Source organism: Xenopus laevis, chromosome 3L (genome assembly GCF_017654675.1).
Source record: "Xenopus laevis strain J_2021 chromosome 3L, Xenopus_laevis_v10.1, whole genome shotgun sequence".
Lineage (NCBI taxonomy): Eukaryota > Metazoa > Chordata > Amphibia > Anura > Pipidae > Xenopus > Xenopus laevis.
In genome coordinates, this window is record NC_054375.1 from 106344934 (window position 1) to 106366737 (window position 21804).

The 21804-nt window shown below is 35.1% G+C and overlaps 1 protein-coding gene across 2 annotated transcripts in view; it reads right to left on the reverse strand.

Annotated features, from left to right (window-relative positions):
* Window positions 1-21804, reverse strand: part of LOC108711380 (protein unc-13 homolog C) — a 240663-nt gene that overhangs the window by 22152 nt on the left and 196707 nt on the right. For both annotated transcript variants that reach the window (XM_018253063.2, XM_041586773.1), the window contains 5 exons: window positions 16239-16327; window positions 15089-15238; window positions 12705-12828; window positions 9550-9606; window positions 3841-3921 (listed from right to left, as the gene is read on the reverse strand). In XM_018253063.2, coding sequence (XP_018108552.1) covers window positions 3841-3921; window positions 9550-9606; window positions 12705-12828; window positions 15089-15238; window positions 16239-16327 — 501 coding nt within the window. The remainder of the gene's footprint in view (window positions 1-3840; window positions 3922-9549; window positions 9607-12704; window positions 12829-15088; window positions 15239-16238; window positions 16328-21804) is intronic.

Sequence of the window (21804 nt, forward strand, 5' to 3'; positions counted from 1 at the left end):
TCTAGATCTTGTAGATGTAAAAGGCAATACTAAGGAACATAACTCGATGGCTAGATCTCATGAAGGGAAATCAATGAAATTCAGATTTAAAGAGAAAGCTCAGAATATTAAAAAAAATTATCTAACTTTATTTTTGCAGTATTTTTGAAGTATATCAACTGAATACCTTATATTTATACAGTGTGTGTTGTTTCTTTATACCAATATTGGTGTGTGTTGATGGAATTCTTATTATATCCATTTAACCATTCTGCCATTTCACATTTATTCCATTTCCTCTACCATTTGCATCAGCTCAGATGCTCTTAACGGAGGTTAATTACAATATAATTCATTTTTAAAGTTTAATTTCTCACCTGATTTGTTTTCTCATAACAGAGCAGTACTTTGTTTGAACATAAAAACTGTACATTTACTTTCCTGCAGAAATGATTTAGTCTTCATTGTTGCTTTTGTCTCAAAGTCATTTATTTTGTTACTTTAGGTGGACAAGGCTTTTCAAGTTTAGCCCTCGGGCACCCTATCATTGCAGGTTTCCAGAATGTTCTCACATGAAGATGGGCAAGTATTATCAGTAGAGATGGTTATGAATCATCCTCTTAATAATTTACATATGTTAATGCGAGGACACTATTAAAACCTCTTATTAGCTAACGTAAACAAAGCCACCAGACAGCAGCAAGAATACGGCAATAAGAGTTTTCACTCTGTAAGTGTTTAGCTGGGAATAGTAAGCACAAGTTTATTGCTTGATCAGCATTGTAAAGCCCATACTTACAGTTCTCCATGAAATGTTGTTTGTCAGCTTAAGGGAAGTATTTATTGATTTGGTTACTCTAAAAACTGCCCTGAGGCTATTAAACTACTAGAGTTTTTTTTAAGGTATTCACAGACAAGAAACCAACTGGATCAATAGGAATGAAAGGAAATTGGTTGTCAATATATTGATTCTGTTGAGCTTTTGTGAGAATGTCTGGAAATCAATAACTATAGAAGGTGAGACCTAAAGGCTGGTGAATTAAACTGAGGCTAAAATGTTCCTACCAGCACATACTACAGAGATATGGAATCTGTCATGGGTAAACTTTATAAAGGTTCTTCTGATAAGACTCAAAGGGGCATTGTTTGGATGTGAAAAGCTAGTTTCTTGAACTGAGTCATTTTAGAATACAGCAATTATTCTTAAAATACATCTCATTTCATGCAATTGCATATTCATGCAAGATATGTTCAAGACATAGAGATGATTTAAATAGTTATTAAGTGAGGGAACTCAGAGTCTGTTTACTAAGGTTTAAGGAGAAAGAGTAGAGTGTCATATGTATGTGTTCATGTGAATATATATGCTCGTTGTTCAGGTATGCAAATTGCAGGAACTGAAAAAAATTGGAATCATATCTTTATGATACCACTGTGAGTGGCTACAACTTTTTCATTTAATCTACTTTTCACATCAATGCCCCTGAATTTTTCATGTTCTTGTGATCAGGGGGCAGTGATAGCAATAGTCTTATGTAAAAATGTGACAAATTCTTTGCAGTTTTTGTAGACAATGGTAGCATTAAACAGTTTGTCCTAGTTCAGTTTTGCAATTGTTTTATTCCTTGCCCCCTTTCTCTTTATATTTAATTCAAGGGGTGTGTCCCCTGGCACAACTCTTCCTAATGTAAAGAAAGAGCCCAGTATTTAACAACTGTTTAGGGCCGGCAGTAAGGCTCCCTTGCTTGGATTGATAAAGACAAAACTGACACAAAAAGCACTTGCTCTGCACAGGATCCAATTGTAATATATTTTGGCACTGAAAACTCATTAGCATGCATAGCAAAAGCTCTGGCATTAGTACATGAGCTCTAGTGTTAGAAAGGGATGGGGAGAGAATGACAATGAGTACAGAGGTGGAGGGAGAATGAGGGAAGATAGATTTAAATGATGTTAATTGTATTGCTATACATCATTGGGGAGAGAGTACCCTTTCTGTTTTAACATTTTAAAAAATATGTGTTTGGCAAAAAATATATTTTAAATATATTTTAAAATCAATCTGACGAAGATGATACTCGATGCATTATTATACAAATAATTGTAATTAACTCTTTCATGGGGTTACAATGACCTGACACAAGTTTCCAGGTATGGTTTCCTGATAATGACTTTTGTTGCTTTCAGTAAATCCTTCTCAATTGTAAGAGACATAGTACTTGCAGGATTAGATTGCTGGAATATCATGAGCCAATTTGTTAGCAGGGAAAATGGTAGATTTGCTTTGAACAGATATAAGCTGTCTTTGTGCCATGTATTAATTGGCACAAGGAAGAAATCTAATCTCGCAGAGTGCTATCTAGCAATCTGAACAAATTAAATTAGAGTAGCCCATGTCTTTGCTTGTTATTGGGAGGGGGTATGGGAAATCCAGTAGGAATGTGTATTTGCTTCAGCTTGTACAAGAATATGTGTGAAAAATTTGTATCCAGGGCCCTGTACAAAAAAAGCCAGGTTCTGCTGTCAAAGCAAGGTTGACAGGCCCGGATTTGTTGAAAGGCCATCTAGGCCCGGGCCTAGGGCGGCAGAATTTTAGGGGGGCGGCATGCTGCCCAACCACACCCACATTGGTTCAGAAACACTGGGGATGCGCTGGAGATACAATAATTTTTTTAATTTTCCGTGCACCAATCCCCATTGCTCCTGTCCCCCTGGAGGGGATAGGCGCGATGAACGGTAGTGGGCCGTGGGGCGCCCACAATGTAAATCTAACCCTGAAGGTTGAGAGTTATCGTCCAGCCAGAACTGGACTGTTAGACATTCTGCAACAGAATGTAATTTTTGTTCTTCTGTTTTTACCCTGTGCTTTTCATCAGTACTCCAACTGTCTCCAATCCTAGCTGTCTATGTAACATGTTTGCCTAATTTGGGTTGAGGGCAACTCCTACTATCTACAGAAAACGATAAATGAGACATGTATAGCAGCGATTATTGTGGGCATCTGATTAGAATATAAACTGTTTAGTGCAAAGTTTCTGCCATACTTATATTCTGTCTCCTTGGATGTTATTTTTGAACTAGTTGCAATTCGTATTGCCTCTTCTTAAAAAAATCCCAAATTATTATACAGAGCTATATAATTATAATTTTTAAAATATAAATATTTTAAATTCCAGTCTATAGATACAAGCACAATGCCTAAAGCATGAGCACTTGACTCGCGGACAAACATAATGTGGTAAATTAGCAGTCATGTTAATAACAGTGCATACTGTTACACATTGAAGTTAATTTACATAGTAACATAGTAAGTAAGGTTGAAAAAAGACACATGTCCATCGAGTTCAACCTTTTTTTTTTTTTGTTTATTAACTACCTATCTGCCAGTTGATCCAGAGGAAGGCAAAAAAACCCATCTGAAGCCTCTCCACTTTGCCTTAGAGGGGGAAAAATTCCTTCCTGACTCCAAAATGGCAATCGGACTAGTCCCTGGATCAACTTGGACTATGAGCTATTTCCCATAACCCTGTATTCCCTTACTTGCTAAAAATCCATCCAACCACTTCTTAAAGCTATCTAATGTATCAGCCTGTACAACTGATTCAGGGAGAGAATTCCACATCTTCACAGCTCTCACTGTAAAAAAACCCTTCCGAATATTTAGGCGGAACCTCTTTTCTTCTAATCGGAATGGGTGACCTCGTGTCAGCTGGAAAGACCTACTGGTAAATAAAGCGAATTTGAAAAGAAACTGAAAAAATACGGGGTTAATAAAAATCCATATTTACTGTAATTGTCAGTAATTCAATTAACTTTGTAATGTTTGTAAATCTGTGTTGGTTAAATGGTAATATAAGATACCTTAATAGTTGCTAATACTACTTCCATGATTGAACATTGCCGAAGTGAAAGGCTTCTCGCTTCCTCTCGTATAACATGGTCCTGAAAATACAAAAATTACATAAAGCAAAAATCTTATTAAAAGAAGTTCTGTAAGTCCCCAGTAAAAAAAATAATCATTATGTATTTATATAGTGGCAGTAGCAGCAATTTATCGACTGCTGCATCCTACTTATGAATGATTTTGCAGTATGCCATCTCTACTCCCTTCAGGCAGTCTTCAGTCCACTGCTATGATCCTCCTGCTCTCACCCAACAAAGAGTTTGACCTTCTCATTAAAAGGATTTACAGCTTTCTGTTAAGCAAATGATACATTTCCATATCTGACACAGCTTTCTTGCTGTTCACTTGTGTCTCCAGATGTTCTTGGTCATCTCCCCCTTTACTGTTAGAACTGATCTTTGCATACCATCCACATCCACTGCCATCTGAAATTTTAATTTTGTCTCTGCTTTCTAGAATCCATATATATGTATCATGGAAGTTACATTGTAAAGAGGCCAATTACTTCTCCAGGTTTAAAGAACACTAAGTGCAGCACTTACCTACATTACTACATTCATGTAACTAGTCATTTTATGAGTTTTGGGTGGACATGGACTAAGTCTGGATTCCATGACTCTCATATCCCAATACCTAGTTCCTCTGTGTTCAGATAACTCAGTACTGTTCACTCTGACTACTGCTTAGTTATTATTACTCTGTGATGTTTCTTAGCTCTGTTCAGATACTGTGGAATTCAAGCTTACTGGCCATCTCACAAAACTTTCCATTACACTGGATGTTGACCTGTTGCTATTATAAAGATTTTTTTTAGAGGAGCTGCAGAAAGCATTATGGATTACCAATTTTAAAGTTACATTTAGTATACATGGTTCTTTATAATTGTATGTATGTCATTTTATCTGCACTATGATGAATATAAAAAGATTAAGATACAGGTATGGAACCTGTTATCTACAATGCTCAGGTCCTGGGGTTTTCCAGACAAGGGATCTTTCTGTAATTTGGATGTCTTAAGTCTACTAAAAAATCATTTTAACATTAATTAAATCCAATAGGATTGAATATATCTTATCTGAGATTAAGAATAAGATACTGTTTTATTATTACAGAGAAAAACGTAATAAGTTTAAAAATTTAGAGTTACTTGATTAAAATGGAGTCTATGGAAGATGATATTCCCATAATTTGGAACTTTCTGGATAACGGGTTTACAAATCATGGCTAAATTGATGACCTTGTGTTTGAAGTAAGCAATTTTACTTGCCCCACTTACATTTCAGCATTGGCTCATTCATCAGCACCCAAAATTTAATAAAAGAAAATGTACTATCATAGAGGTTACATTTAATAAGAGATACACTTGGTTAACAGCTCAGTATAAGTAAACAGTGGCAGTCAATTTATTATGTGCTCATTGTCCTCATTGAAGCACATAGAACATTTTTATTTATGGTCAGTAAGGTTCTTTATCAGAGTGAGCACTGTAACTCCACATGTAATTATATCCTGCCTGAGATTTAGAACCAATCACTACTCCACAAATCCTACACTAACTACAAAAGGAAGCATTGACTCCTACTAGATCTGGATGCAGCATCATCATATATCAGACTAATGAGCTCATTTCAATTCCACAGAAGTCAGTCTGGTGAAAGTGAAAAAAATATAACCCCAGAAATGTATTTTCCTAATATGTTATAGCACATGGGAATACATATGCTAGTGTTTTATGAGTTTATGCTCTGTTTTTTTTTATTTTTTAGAAAATATAAAAAACAAACAAACCCTGTACCAAATGACACCAGATTATGACCCAGTACCAAGACCCTTTAATGAGTACTTTTTGACAGGGTATTATAATTTGATTCAGATTAACAGGAAGTAATATCGGGGTTTGTTCAAAGAAAGATCAAGGAAACATAATTTTATAGGTTAAGAACGATTGATATATGTTGATATCTTATAAACATTTTTCTCTTCATAATTTCATAAGGCCAAAAAGAAAGGCAAAATAATTACATACACATGCAAATATGTGGATATAAGTTTATATAGAATAGCACATCACCTGCTAGTATTTAAGCTTTGTACCAGTATTTAAATCAACCTCTGATTCATAAATGCTTAGTAAAATCTTGGGTATGCCTGATATTTTACCACAATGGAGTTTTTACTTTAAAGCCTCTATTGTCATAATTAAACAGTGGTTGAAAATGAAACTTGAAAAGAGTGAGCATTCTCCTGAGCATTTCAGTACAGTTAGTGGGAACATGTGAACTTCAATGCCTGTTAAGTTTTATACTCAGCACTCCAAATAAAAAAGCATTAAACGTGTTCTGACATTTTTAAAGACAGCAGGGATGCAGTACTGAAGACTATTGAAAACTTGCTGGCGGTGTTTGAAAAATTCACCCTAGCCTTGATAGTGGGTGGGTAAAGATTATTTTCAGAGGTTTTGGAACTAGAGTAAAAATGTAACTTCCATTATTTATTTCTATCGTAAGGCCTACAACTCTGAACTCTGAATCTTCAAAGGAAAACTATACTCCTACAATAAATACTTAACGAACAGATAGTTTACATCTGAATCTTCAAAGGAAAACTATGCTCCCAGAATGAATACTTAACGAACAGATAATTTATATCACATTAAGTGGCCTATTAAATCTTACCAAATTGGAATATATAGTCAATAAAATATCCCCTATTGTAAAATATAAGGATATGATACGGTTAGTCATCAAGGAGTTCCATGACCATATAAAAGTACAAGGACGAAGCCTGAGTGCTTTTATGCAGGTCGTGGAACTCTGAGGTTACTTCTAATATCCTCATATTTTCCAATAAGTGGTACTTTATTATAATACACAAGTTTTAGTAAGTCATGTGACAGAAGTGACATCACTACTTACCGTTTACAACTTATGACATCACTAGTCACTGTTTATAAGGATATCATTTACAAGATATTTATGGCTTTTGTGTATTTTATATATATATAAAATATTACCATTTTCTATCTTTTACCTTGAGCCACCTCAAAGATCACCTGACCGGAAATACTGCAGCTCTAACTGTAACAGGAAGCAGTATGGGAGCAAAAGAGTCCATTAATTGGCTCATGTGACTTAACGTGTATGTGTGCCCTTATTTTTTTTTTATTTTTTTTGTGTGTGTGTGTGCACCATAAATCTTATAGTCCCTGGGGGTGGCACTTAGCTTTTAAAATGGTAATTTTCTATTTAGAATTATCCAATAGCACTCAGAAAAAGTATATTTTCATGAAAATGGTTTATTTAGATGAAGCAGGGTTTTTACATATGAGCAGTTTTATGAGACCTACATTCTTCAGGGGTATAGTTTTCCTTTAAGGAACTAAGAATAATTGCCTTTATTGGTCCTACATACAAAATGTACTAAATAGAATTCTTGAGGCATCCAACCTGTAATGGACAGCTATCCACAATGAACAGATTTTTTTCCTGGTTATTTAATTTCTAACAATTATATGGATTGACAACAGAGAATAGTGGGTCATTTTACATCACACTAAGGGGCACATTTACTATTGGTCGAATATCGAGGGTTAATTAACCCTCGATATTCAAACCTCGAAGTAAAATCCTTCGACTTTGAATATCGAAGGATTTACCGCATTTCGTTGGATTAAATCGATTGAATCCTTCAAATCGAACGATTCAAAGGATTTTAATCCATCAATCGATCGATTTTCCTTCGATCAAAAAAGCAAGGAAAGCTTATGGGGACCTTCCCCATAGGCTAACATTGGTGCTTGGTAGGTTTTAGGTGGCGAAGTAGGGGGGGGGTCAAGTTTTTTTTAAAGAGACAGTATTTCGACTATCGAATGGTCGAATAGTCAAACGATTTTTTGGTTCGAATCGTTCGATTCAAAGTCGAAGTCATAGTCGAAGGTCGAAGTAGCCAATTCGATGGTTGAGGTAGCCAAAAAAAAACTTCGAAATTCAAAGTATTTTTTATTCTTATCCTTCACTCAAGCTTAGTAAATATGCCCCATGCATATGTCTGGGACTATCTGGCTGATGTATACAGGGAATTCAACTTTTCTCACTTCTAAATGCATTTACAGTTGAATTAAATCACTAGAGAGCCTTATAAGTACAAAAACTTAAGCAAAGTTTTATTAGGCACGTGTTGCATTACATATACCAGAAGAGATAAGTGAGAACCTACTATTAGTTCTGAACTCTCACATGATTTGTTACTTTTAATGGCCATTTAGAGGCCAGGTAAAATAATACATCAGATAATATAATACACAATGAGCAATTCTAAGACTTTTTTAGACAAAAAGTTAATTACTGAACGTTTCTATATATATATTGCCAAAGGCTACTTATTTTTTGTAAGTATATTCTGTGCAATATGAACATTTTACAGAATGTAGCACATTGTAAAGTACAAATTCTAACTTAACTAAATTTTGGGCAGATTAACAAAAAAATTATATTTCTCTTGGTCCATAGCATACATAAATTTCACAGAACATCTCATTTCATTATTCTTGGGTATTTATCATTTGTTGCATGTGTCTCAACTGTGAAGATGCTGACTAATGTAGTCTTTACTGCAATAGTGAAGGAAGCTCCAGGTCTCCACACAACAGAGCTCACACGTCTGCGGCTATTTGTGCACACCCAAACATAAAATTCTAGGTGCAAAATGTGGTCTTGTTGGCTGAGCTTGGGTTCACTTGGGTTATCTATTATTTTATTGCAGAAAAATATGTCAATGATATCTTAACTATTTTGTTTTCTTTAAAGCTTGTTGCTTTCAGTGTACAATGAAGAGTGCAACATGGGCACATGTGCAATAATTTGCAAAATAAGTGAAATATTATAAAAGGATATTTTGGCAGTTTTGAATGCAAAAAGACAACTGTTTCTTTTTCTTCTATTTTGGTCATAATTATTCCTGTGCAGCTTAAGACTAAATCATTCAAAAATACTGTAAATTATGTGGTAGACAGTTATATATGTCAGTTTTGTGTATTTTGAATAGCTTTGTAACCTTTGAAAGTAATTTAGAATTATTTATGGAAACGAAAGCTGCTCCCAGCATGCTGGCTTTCTGTGCATCTAATCTACTGATTTGTGGGATGAATTTTGAATATTGTATAATATGGATACACAGATCTTGTTGACAACAGAGAAATTAAGAAAAATATAGAGAGGAGTGAACTGCTGAGGTGCTGTGGATTGTTTCATGTTGAGACAAACACCCATAAGGTTTTAAACAGAATATGCCCACAACATTCTTAACCATATAGTTGAAGAATCTTAAATGATTACATCCATCTTGAACAATGTTTCTCATACTGTAAAGCACACTTTCAATTCTAGTGAAGCCCAAAAGGTCTTCCTACTAATCATATTCTTCCCTGACTCTTTTGATGGGTATGGATTATACAAAATAGTTTATGGGAGCAAAACTCAAAAGAACACTTACGTGTTTGCTTAATTAAAAGACTGACTTTTACTATATGTCCCCACTCTTCACAAATCATGATTTAGGAAAGTTGTATTACAGAAACAATGGGTCACATTTATGAGTTCTGACAATTGCTAGGCAGTAGAAAAAGACTTTTTATGGTAGAAGATTAATTATTGATTTAACAGTATTACCTTTAATTTAGATAACTGTCCGAGGTCTTTAGCTGCACTGAAAATCATTTGAGCCCCCTAGAGGAAAGAAAAGACAAACTCATTCACTATCAAAGTAAATCCATTCCAATAGCCTTAACTTTTTATTACACTAGATTTAATTGATGGAACGGATACATGCATCATGTAATACTAAAGTCAAACCAACTTAAGGTTTAAAGTGATTAAACTAATTAGTGACATTTGAGTTAGATTGTAGAGGAAGTTGTTGGAGTCAATTGATTTCTGGTACAGTTTACCATTCCCCCTCAATTCTACTCATTTTCAACCTTAATCAAACTTTTTAAACCTCCTTCTTTCTTTTTCTCAACCTTCTTCTTTCTCTTTGAGCATGCTGTGCTACTGTATATAGGGAAGTTTGGGTAGCTGTAAGTTAAGTTCTTCTTGCATTAGCTACTAATAACCAGCACCTTCCTTGCCTGCTACTGGCTTACTGGCAATTTTACGTAAAAAGTCCTTTAGTGCTCACATATAGGTTGCACAAGTCCTCGCTCAATACATTAATTCTTCTTTCTTTAAAATAATTCTTTTTTGTAAGCTTTCTCTTACTATTTTATTATAAGAAAAAGGTGAGGATTCTGACAAAATAATTGCAAACATTTGTTAAAAATAAATATAGGAATAATATACACAAATATTAATCATTGTGCATCTATAGTAGCCAGCATTGGTTTTGGTTCTATCTGAAATGATTATGCTGCTCAGTAAAATGCTTTCCAAAAAACAATAATATTACAAATATGTCTATATCTTTATAGGTAGCCACTGGGATAGAAATATACCCTATGCCCTGAGCTGCAAAGCTCACAGCAGGTTTTGCAAGATCTCCAGGCACAGTGAACAGCACATAATCATGATGCATGCTAGGCTGCAATAACCTGGATGAGCCTGTCACAGTGATAATAGTTTAGGTTCATGCAACTAATCATTGGCAAAAGCAAATCTTTTAATACTTGCCTTAAAAGCAATAAAGCCAGAACAAAACTATGAAATTGTATGAAAGCTAAATCTAGTTACAGTGAATACAATGTAGAAATTTGAATAAAAAATGCAGAGAAAAGAGAAATAGCCTAGAAGTACAGAAAACCCCCAATTTCACCTGGATTAAATACAGGCACCTTTGGAGGTGGATGACCCTCAAATATTGTAGCCAAATGTTTAATGCCTGCATGTATTTTTGCAGATGGGAATGTTGCCATGGGCACCAATATGAACAGCTTGCATGCAAGTTCACTGACATTTTGTTCATGACATAGTTTTCAGACATCTGAAGGATTTTAAATCAAGGATTAATCTTAATACTTTCAGTTTCTAGAATTGAAATAATCTATTATTTCAGCATGCTTTTATGAAGAAGCATGCCAGAAACTGTCAGGATGCTACAAGCTGGTACTGCCCACTTTTGTGTTAAATAACCATCTGCTTAGCATCCCACTGTAATATAATATTAGCAAGACTTCTATCACAATTACCCTAAGAACGGTAATTAGAAGCATTTTATTTGGCAGCTCAACAAGAAACATTCTGGACTGCTATAATATATATATCTCAAGAGTGATGACACAAATATTAGCTTGTATCGTTTTACACCTAGATGTAAACATGATTAATGTTTTTTTTTCATTTTTGTTATACAAGTTTAGAGCACAGTTCCTTACTGCCTTTATTCATTTTTAATATGCTGTGTTTTTCAAAAGTGACAGACAGACTTGCAGCCAATTCCTAGGGATGCTTTACAAGGACTTTATCAGATTGGCCCTTTTCGAATAGAAGAAACTCATTGTTTTTAATTATTGTAACATATAAACAAAAGCAAGGGCTCAGAGAATTTAATAATATATTGTCTGTTTAATGCTTATTTCACTATATGGAAACTTTGTGTCTAGAATGATCACAGTAAAACCGGTGTATCATATATTCACGTCAAGTTAGTTTTTAATATACTGATATAGCTATAAAGCTATATCAGTATATTAAAAACTAACTTGATATAGGAATATAATAAAAGTTATAAATTAAACAATAAATCATGTCAATGAAAACACAGGCTAATATTCTTTACTAGAAAGGTATTATGCTTAAAATTGTAAGTATCCATGAGTCAGACCTGCTTGAAAGTGGCATATATTTTTGTATTTTACAGTACATACACAGCGATCTTTTTTTTTCACTGGAGGGTGAGCTGGTAAACGAATGATAGTTTGCACAAAGAAAAAATATTTACATTGATCATATTTTTTACAATAACAACTACATTCTTTCTATCTGGGTTTTTTTTTTGTGTATATAAAAAGCGTACTGTTAAAATGAATAAAAGAGCTCAATTATGAATTGGGCATGGTGCAGAAAAACTGCCCCCTTTGCATCCAGTGCTAGAAGACGCAATTGTTTGTGCTCCCAGTATGGAACACATGGAATTTTGCCTAACTGTGAAGATGCAAATTGATGCAATGGGAGCATGCTATTGGATTCCCCTAAGATGCTGCTTTGGAGCCCTGTACTTAAAGGGGACCCGTCACCCAAAAAAATTATTCAAAATCCTATTTTATCACATTAGTCAAGCAAAATGAACTTTAATTACACTATATAAATTATATGAATCTTGCTTCCTTCAGTCTGGGATTTCAAAATTATAGCAAGCAGGCAGCAGCCATTTTGTGGACACTGTTATTAAGACAAGCCTTGTCTTCCATCTCAGAATCTTGTTTGTGCACCAGAATAGGGGACCCGATGTCCATCCCCATGCCCTGGTTACACAATTAAATGGTAAAGAGAAAGGGGGAATGTGTGGAGAGCAGTGACATCTAGGAAGTGCTGAATGGAAAGTGTAAGTAATTGTCTGCCCTGCCTCTATGCCACTGGCATAGAGGAGTGGCAGACAATATTTGATTGACAGCTGAGATTTTTAAATGAGTTTACAACAGCTATGAATGCTTTAATAAAAAATAGAAATTGGATTTCATGTTTAGTTTGAAAAGGACTTTTATTATACAGATTTTTGTCTCTGGGTGACAGGTCCACTTTAATTCCTGCGTTAGGGTTTGCCTGCACACATGAATATATATATATATATATTTTGTGAACATATTGAATCAATTTCAAGTACGTTTACTCACAGTTTGGTCTGTAAGAGGAGGCAGAACAATTTGTTTTTCTATTCTGTTGAGTACTAATTTCCATAATTCTTTCAAGACCCGTTTTAAAACAGTCTTCTCGCATATTTTCGCTGAGATGGATAAGCTGTAAATGAAAAAATAAACATTTTATTAACGAGTAATGCCACATACTGCAGAGCTGTAGCAACTGAATTCTTCAGATTTTATTAAAACCCAAAATGCTTATGCTTAAAAATCTCAGAAATCCTCAGCGTTTTTTTTTTGTGAAAATGTCTGAATGCCTTTTAAGTAAATGCCTTTTAAATATTAAGTACTTTAAGTAGTGTGATGCCTTTTGTTGGATCTGCATAATAATTTAACCAAATGAAAAGATATTGCCTCATAATTCAGCACAACTTGCATTTCATTCATATTTCAGCAACCACATTGGTTTTCCTGAACCCATCATCAGGCTTGTGGTGCTTCTAAATGCTAAGCAATTATGTACTGGGTTTTGAAGCAAGACATGCATTTGATCTTGTAGGCTTGGTCAGGACAGCACTAATCCGTCTGCCATTGTACATCTATTCTCATGATAGAAAGGACACAGTATAATAACATACTAAAATTAAGTTTTTTAGTATTGCAGGATGTAATGCACAAACAAAGCCATTAAACAAATTGACTGCTAAATGATTAGGTCAAGGGACAGTGCAGAAAAGTTAAAAGCCTCCCAGAAGATCAACCTATAGCACTGAGATAGAATCCACAATGACATAGATAATGAGTATACAGAGTGCGCTTTAAGTAAATATAAGTTTATGCAAAAATGAAATCCCATATGCAAAGATAATTAGGAGCAAACTTTGACTGAATATAGATTTATTCAGCACCACATAGCCAAATACATTCCTTATATGGAAAATCAACATTTGAAAAAATGCTTTTCAAATGGAAAAGATTCAGAGTTTGAAAAGATTAAAAAGTTGCAAACCAAAATGGGGTTGGGCTTCATGGGAAAGTGGGCAAAGTTTAGGAGGGCCAGGAAATGTCAGGTACTGGGCTAAATAGGATGTGGTACATTTTGCACCTAATTTCATAATTTAAATGTCGGATGTATCCATGCCTCTATAGCGTGCTCTACCTCTGAAATTATTTTCCCTCAGCCTGCTACATTTATTTTCATTGCTTTCTTGGAGTAGGGCTATGTCACAACAAGCTCCCTTCTTCAGCTGCTATTTGGCTATTGCCATGGCTATTCCATGGCAAATGTGTGCAAATAGACTATGACGATTTTAATTCATCCAGGTCATGGTATATCTAGTATAGGTAAATTTAAAACAACTGGACTTGCTGAGTAATCAAGACGTTTCACTACTCATCAGAGCAGCTTCTTCAGTTCAACTGACTGGTGTGGGAAGTTCTCGGCATATAAACTCTTCCACTAATCCAATCACAATGGCACATTGTAACTTTTCAAAGAGGTGACATCTGAAGAAATTCAGGTGTTGATTCTGTGTAGTTACTGTGATAGGATTATCCAATGTGTCATGCAACTCCCACACCAGTCAGTTGAACTGAAGAAGCTGCTCGGATGAGTAGTGAAACGTCTTGATTACTTAGCAAGTCCAGTTGTTTTAAATTGACCTATACTAGATGTGTGCAAATAGAGCACTTCAGGAAGGAAAGGGGAATAATCAGCACACAATCCAGAAAGAATCCAGAAATGCACTTCACCAAGATGGTTCCCAAGAAGAGGCAGTGGAGGACAGGATGCTGCCTTTGTTAATTCTAGAATGCCTATTATGTAGGCACAGGTGGGCTACTAATACTGTCTTTTGGCAGCAAACTACATGTAGAATATGTTCTCCTTTAAGCTGAACAACATATATAATATTAAATACATTTTAAAAACTGTAAGAAAGCATACTATAGACCAATTTTATTAAACATCTATTGCAATTTAGTGGATACATGTTAGAGATTATTCCCACTGGATAATAATGCTTATTAAAGATTATTCACATTGGCTTCTATTGAACCTCACCACTAGTGATGAGCAAACTTTTTTCCAGATTTCACCACGAAAAAATACCCATAGACCACACAAAAAATCATGCGATCACTGTGAAAAAATGCCAATTTGCTTTAATGTTTTGCAAATTTGAAGCAAAGAGGGTCACATTAGTGCATCATCACTCACCAACTTTTACTTGCTGAGTTTTTTTCTGGCGACTTTTTGCCAGTAAAAATACAGATTATTCTAGATTCTGAAGAATATTCTGGAGTATTTTCACTTGTGTGCTGCATTGTTTTTCCAATTGTGGAAAAAAGCTAACTTGATTTTTGATAAATCAGCCCCTAATTGTCTATACCTTGATTGTTGTAACAGTTCATATACTAACGTTTTATCCAGAAAATCCATGAGTGGCCGTAGTACTATCTCTGCATCCATCGCTGCATTATTCCTATTTGTAGAGGCATTTCCATTTCCTTTCATCGGATTTAATTCCACACTCATTTGTCTCACACAGTCTTCTATTACACCCTGAAAACTGTAAGAATAAAATGTCAATTTAACGTCAAATTAAAACAATTTGTTTTTATAATCTCTCTTGTTCAACACCTATACCCTACAAAAAGGACCACCCCCTAACACAAAGTTTTAAGCTCTCCACTCCAGTCTAACACAACCTGAAACTAAAATGATCTGTATTGGTTGGGCTGGAGATTTTGGTGTAAATGTTCTGTAAGGGAGAATGCAATAAAGAACAATGTTGAAAGGTGTCATAATTGATTCATCTGCTTTAATTTTCTCAGACTTTATAATGTTTTTATTTATAACTAGGCGCACTCTATTTGTAGGGAAAAACATGACTAATACTATTGAAAAAAATGTCACATTACTCCCCATTGAAGAAATCAAATACCATTTCTGTCTACACTATTCTGTACAAACATTTTGTATTCTGTACAAACATTGTCCTCCCAAAATAATTACAAAAACATAGGTGTTTATTCTTTGATTCAAGAAGTGATTGGCATTTTGTACCCTTTATTCATCACCAACACGTTGCACAACCCTTTACATATTGTTACTTATCTGCAGTGGTCTAAGCCCCAATAAAGTTTATCACTAACCATAAACTACATTACATGTATGCTTTTGGAATGTAGGAGTAAAAACATACATGATTTATACTAGCAGATCAGTTTTTGACTTATCTCAGACTGTCTGATTAGAATAAAGTGTGCTAAGGAAAAAAGGAACAGATAGACTTTGTAGCATCAAAAAGAAGCATGTGATGAAGAGTGAAAAGTATGGGATGCAAGTGGAGAACGGAAGCAGACCCAGTGTTTGAGGATGCCAACAAATAGGCACTATGGTTAGTGATGACAAGAGGTTCCAAGCCATTACCATGCTCTGTCTTATCAAGTGTGGATAAAAAAAACTATAAAATAATGTTTTGCATTGTGTTATATGAAATAATGGGCCTTGCAGTACAAATTATTCTATTTTTTATTTTATTTTTGTTGCTGTTTACATTGATTTACCTTGCACCATATATACAGCTCAGTTCATCCAGCACTCCACTCAGTTTCACCTGAAGTTCCTTGAGCATAGCACTTGCATCATGATCCAGCTGTAGAAAAAAAACATGTTTTAATATATGCATTTTCTTACATAAACAGTAATATTAAACCCCTACTAAGAAATAGATTAAATTCATTTCTTAAACTATTACCCAAGTAGATTTCTTTGCAGTTTTGTAGACCTTGATTTTGGTACATGGTAAGTAAAAACCCAACAGATATTTTTGGTTACTTGACGTACACCAGACTTAAAAAAAAATATTATACATTTTACTTGTATGCGGTAATCCTAAAATATAACAGTTGATAGAGTTTGCTTAACCCAACTAATTACTAATATTACCATCCATTTTAAAAGGCGCATTTTGCAAGGCTGCTCTGAGATCGATTATTTCCTGCATTATGTTTCCTCATTTGTCCACTTAAGAGGAGGTTTGATAACTCTAGCTGTAAGCCGAGTATAATGGATGTTCGAGGGAGCTTAGTAGCTGCATAGATTAAAACCTGAATGTTTCTGTTAGTCTGCCTAAAATCTTTCCAGCTAAATGTTAACTTGCAAAGCATGCCTGATAACTGCTCTTGAGACCTTGGTCCTCTTTGACATTGATCCATTGACAGTCTTCTTCAAGCAACATGGTGATTTAATGTATAGAAGGCAGAACTACGTTTTAAAAACAAAAGAAATTGCAACCTAAGGATATGTGCTATTGAAAATGACTGCTTGAATTCAGTCATGTGTTAATTACCATTGACAAAAGGACTAGTTAACACAGAACAACCTGACACATATTCCTGGTACACAGTAGATTGTTGTTCTATTGATTACCTGCTGCCAGATTAGTGTAAATAGACTGTTATTTATGTGTTTTAACACTTTGTATGCCTATTTTTTACCACTAATAACAGATAGTTTAGATCCATGGTCCTATACTATTTCTAGATTATAGCTCTACTAATCCCAAATACTCATAGGACACATGCTGGATATATAAAACAGACAAAGACATTCTAGACCTTCATTTTGTAAGACCAAGCAGATGAGGGCCCTACAATAATAGAAAAGGGAGAGAGTTGAAATGAAAATATGTATTCTAAACCACCCTAAATGTGGCTATCTATTCAGACAAATATATAAGATAGACTCAAAAAGCAGAATGAAATGATAGCATAAATATAGTTACAATGCAGCTCCTGTTGGAACAGGACAATTACAAATAATATCAGTAAATAAAAAGACCATGATGGAAAGTCATTGTTTTTCATGCAAGAAAGCTCTAATAATTTATAACAACAAGCAGTATCAACCTTCAAAGGGAAAAAGCCAATCATAAAAGGACTGCTGTGGTTGGTAAACCTTGTGTGACCCTTATGAATCAATTTTAAACTGCTATGCATTTTGACTTTGCCTCTCCCCTATTTCTCTTTTAACTTATTTGGCTGGCTGACTCACAATGGAAAAACTCAACCTTTCTTTCAAACACCAAGGTTTGGAACTCAGTACAGTAAATACAATTGTGTTGACTTTCTGTCTTCCACTACACTTGCTCCTCTGATTTACTCTGCTTACTTCCTACCACTAAACAAAGGGGCACATGTATTAGTTTATTTGTGATTATTTCAATTTCAAAATGTTCAATCATGCGAAAACGACTATATTTGCACCTTGTGGGTTTTTTTTGGCTAAATAGTTCCTCCTCCATTTTCTCTACTATAGCATTTCCCCACCCCCATGATTTTACTTTAAAAGAAGTGGTCAAATAGCTTAATCTTGATCATTTTAGAAAAAGAAGCTTTTTGGTTAAAAACTACACTTCCCATTAACTTCTGGAATCTAGATTGGCAGGTGAATTTTCCCTTCCAGTTTGCGAGAATCGCAGCATAACCATAACCTTGAATATTAATAAATCTACCCCTAAGGGGCCAAAGGAGAAGGTTCAGAGTAGAGTAAGAAAATTCACAATGCCCCTGTCTGATGTTGCAAAAATACAATTCTACTTCTGTTGTAGCTATTTAAGCATATTCATGTTACATTATTCTAAAAGACAGTTTTGTTCTCATGCTGCCATTTAGTTTAAAGCTCTCCTGCTTATTGACTGCAGAGGTAACTTCACGAGTTAATGATAGTAATAAACGCTGCTCTTTTTTTTATTTATTCAGTGTCAAGGAAAGAAAGAAAGTATTGCCTGCCTTCTCTTTGCCTCATGGTAATTACAACAGGTATGTGTATAAGTGTCAGGCATATTTAAATGAACATAACACCAGTGTTGAGTACAATAATGCACTGCTGGTATTAAGGGAGTTCATTCTGAGAGTGGGCAGTACTAAGTACTCTATGCCATTATGCATACAAAGGCTTGAGGCTTGTCTTTAATGGCATAAGTGAAGATTAATTTCACTGTTACCAGCAGCATTCAGCCAACAGGTTAGGTATTTTAAGCAAATTTATTTGAGCTGGGTTAAGCAGAAATCACAAATCAATTATATAATTAAACTGGAACTCCTGGCAATAAATCCCCAAAGGCTTATTTGGAAAGAGACATCATAATGTGTGTAGTATTTTTTTACGATGGCACACAAGAATGTCCTGTAGCACATGTAACTGTCGAAATGATATGTCCCCAGGTTGTGAACAATAAATAAGAAGTACATTTTTGCCATTTTCCCTTGCAGGTTTTTAAGCTGAACACATTTAATGTGTACATTCTGCTTGAAAGCCCTGACTGTTTTCAAACATACTTTGTTCAGCTGGAAAACATCCAAAATGTATTAAATACACATGTCTTGGTGCAAAATGTGTGTTTGTGCCAAAAGTGTCAGACTTTCATGTTTTGGATTCCACATCACAACATTAAGATTTTTTGGATGTATGAAGTCTTATGATTTGTCTCCTGTAAGTGGTAAAATATGCATTTAAAGAAGGTTCTGTAGCCAGAACCCTATTTGCCATTAAATCAGGCAATCAGGGTAATCTGGGTGCTTAGATACATAATAATTGATATAACTGGGTCATTTACCAAGATCTGGGGCACAACAGCAAGAACGCTAAGGTGCACAAGAGCTAGTACAGGAACCTGCTCCCCCTTGGTGTGTCACCCTTCCTTAACTTGCACATCTGAATGACACACAAGGTAGGGAGCTTTGTCAAACCCAGACAGAACTGTATTAATGAAGGTGGGCACAGGTCTCTGCTTTGAAGCAAAGCACACTTTTTAAGAGCAGGAAGCAAGTGCTGTGTTCTAATAAATGGGGGATTGAACCTGTTTTTTGCACTTTGCACATTGCCTTCCAGTTTGTAATTGAGCCCTTATAACTATACTAATAAGCCCCAATGCATTTTCAGTGATAGGACAAAAGATTCTTAATGAATACCTACATACGGAAATAATTATTTTATAAAAATGGTTGCAACATCCAACAAAACAAATTATCAACAACTCCTACAGTCAGCAATATGCCTAGGCCTACAGTTAAATGCTATTAAAATGTGGCTGCTAGTGTATATATGATGGTCAGTTATCAATGCAGTTGCCTATATATGACTGTAAGGAGATCTTAATTAATGCTAAATATCCACTGGCGCAAGCCATAGTTTGGGTCTTAGTTAGCATGTTTCATTAAAGGCATTGCATCCTCCAGGATTTATTCTCTGCAGTGGACAATGAAAACCATTCCCCACTAATGCAAGTTCTCCCTTTCTTGAGCTTCATCCTGATTCTCTTCTATCCAAACCTTTGTCTCTTTGTCTCTGTCTCTAATGCCAACAAATCCTCTTGTTCAAGTTAGTGTGGAAATCCTGTGTCTGTCCCATGTTGTTCTTTCTATTCTCCCTTTGTGATGCCTGATATGTTAGACTTTAAACATCATTTGTGTGCAGACCCAGGAATAAAAAATAAAAGCCTTATTCATTATTTCACACCTTTGTATCCTCTGGTCCTTTCTATCTCCCCTGCCTCTATGAGCTCTGTAGGGCAGGACAGTCATTTCAATCATGTATTTTTTTTTATTACATTCAGTTTATGAACTAAATGAATTTAAATTGCTTCTAAGTTTTGTAAAGTGTTGAGTACCATTGGGGATGCTAGATAAATACATATGGTAGTTATGTTATCACAATGGAGCAGATTTATGTCTGAATATAGTATATGAGTCTGAATATTTAAAGGAGCTGAATTGAACTGTGCACATTATATAGAGAAGTGCACATATATTAAACTGTTGCATAGGAATAGTAAGCTTTCTTCAGAGATCACAGCACTTTATTCACGCCTAGGTAGGTTTTACCATGCATATAATGCACACATGCCCTGTCCCATCTTTTGTCATTTATCTAAAACGTTTAAAGGGATTCTGTCATGATTTTTATGGCTTTGCTTTTTATTTCTAAATGACACTGTTTACATTACAAATAATAAACTCTACCATTTACAATGTTATTCTTGAACCAACAAATTACTATTTTTTTTAGCTGTAATATTGGTGTGGAGTCAGCCATTTCAATGCACTGTGCTTAATTCTGAGCTTTGAGAAGGAGCCAGCACTTCAGGATGGAACTGCTTTGAGACAGCTATTGTTTTTCCTCTTCTGATTGTACTTCAATACGAGTCTTTCTCCCACAGAAGTAGATGTGAGACTAGCACCCAAGCAGGAAAAAGCAAGGGTTTTCCTGCTCAAGTGCTATTCTTTTAGCAATGCAAACAATTCCTTCAACAGGTTTCAGATAGCTGCTGTTTGTTCTGTTAATCGGCTGCTGGGGAGGGAGATATCACTCCAACTTTCAGTGTAGCAGTAAAGTGACTCAAGTTTATCAGAGCCAAAGTCACATGGTTGGGGCACCTGGGAAATAGACATCATGACTAGCCCCAAGTGTTTTGAAAAAAAAAACAGGATTTTGCACACCAATATGCCTTTAAATCCTTATTGCATACTGCAGCAGATTCAACCAAGAAAATCCAATTGCAGTATTTCTACCCAACAGCAAGCATTTGCAAATGACCATCTTGCCTACAAAGACCAAAGTTCTGCAATGGTTTTGTGGTAAATAAATAAACAGAATGGCCCCAAGAAAGTTAAAATAAAGGTTTTTTAGGCACATGAATCCTACATGCTCAAATAAACTGTCAATAACAAAACAGCAAAACCAGCAAATGGTGCTACCAGTCCTTGTTTAGGACTATCTCTACAAGTGGAATAGTTACTGCATTGAACTTGGTTGCTCTCTCTCTCTTATACCTACTACCCTGTTAGATGGAACAATTATCAGTTGGTCCACTGGAGCTCATGTCCCAAGTGCAATACGCTGGCAGAAGCAGTTAGCAAAGCAGTTACTTATTCTAAGTTGAAAAAATCCTGCTAGTGCAGAATTTATTTTGTCAACAATTCCACAGCATGCAAAATGTCAAAAGAGCCTTGATCTGATTTTATCCAGTTGCTTAGAAAGTTGCTGCTTTCCTTAAGTTTCAATGTGATGTAAAATATGGCAACATAAGCAAATTTTCCATGGGCTGTTTTATTTTAGGAACGCTCAAGG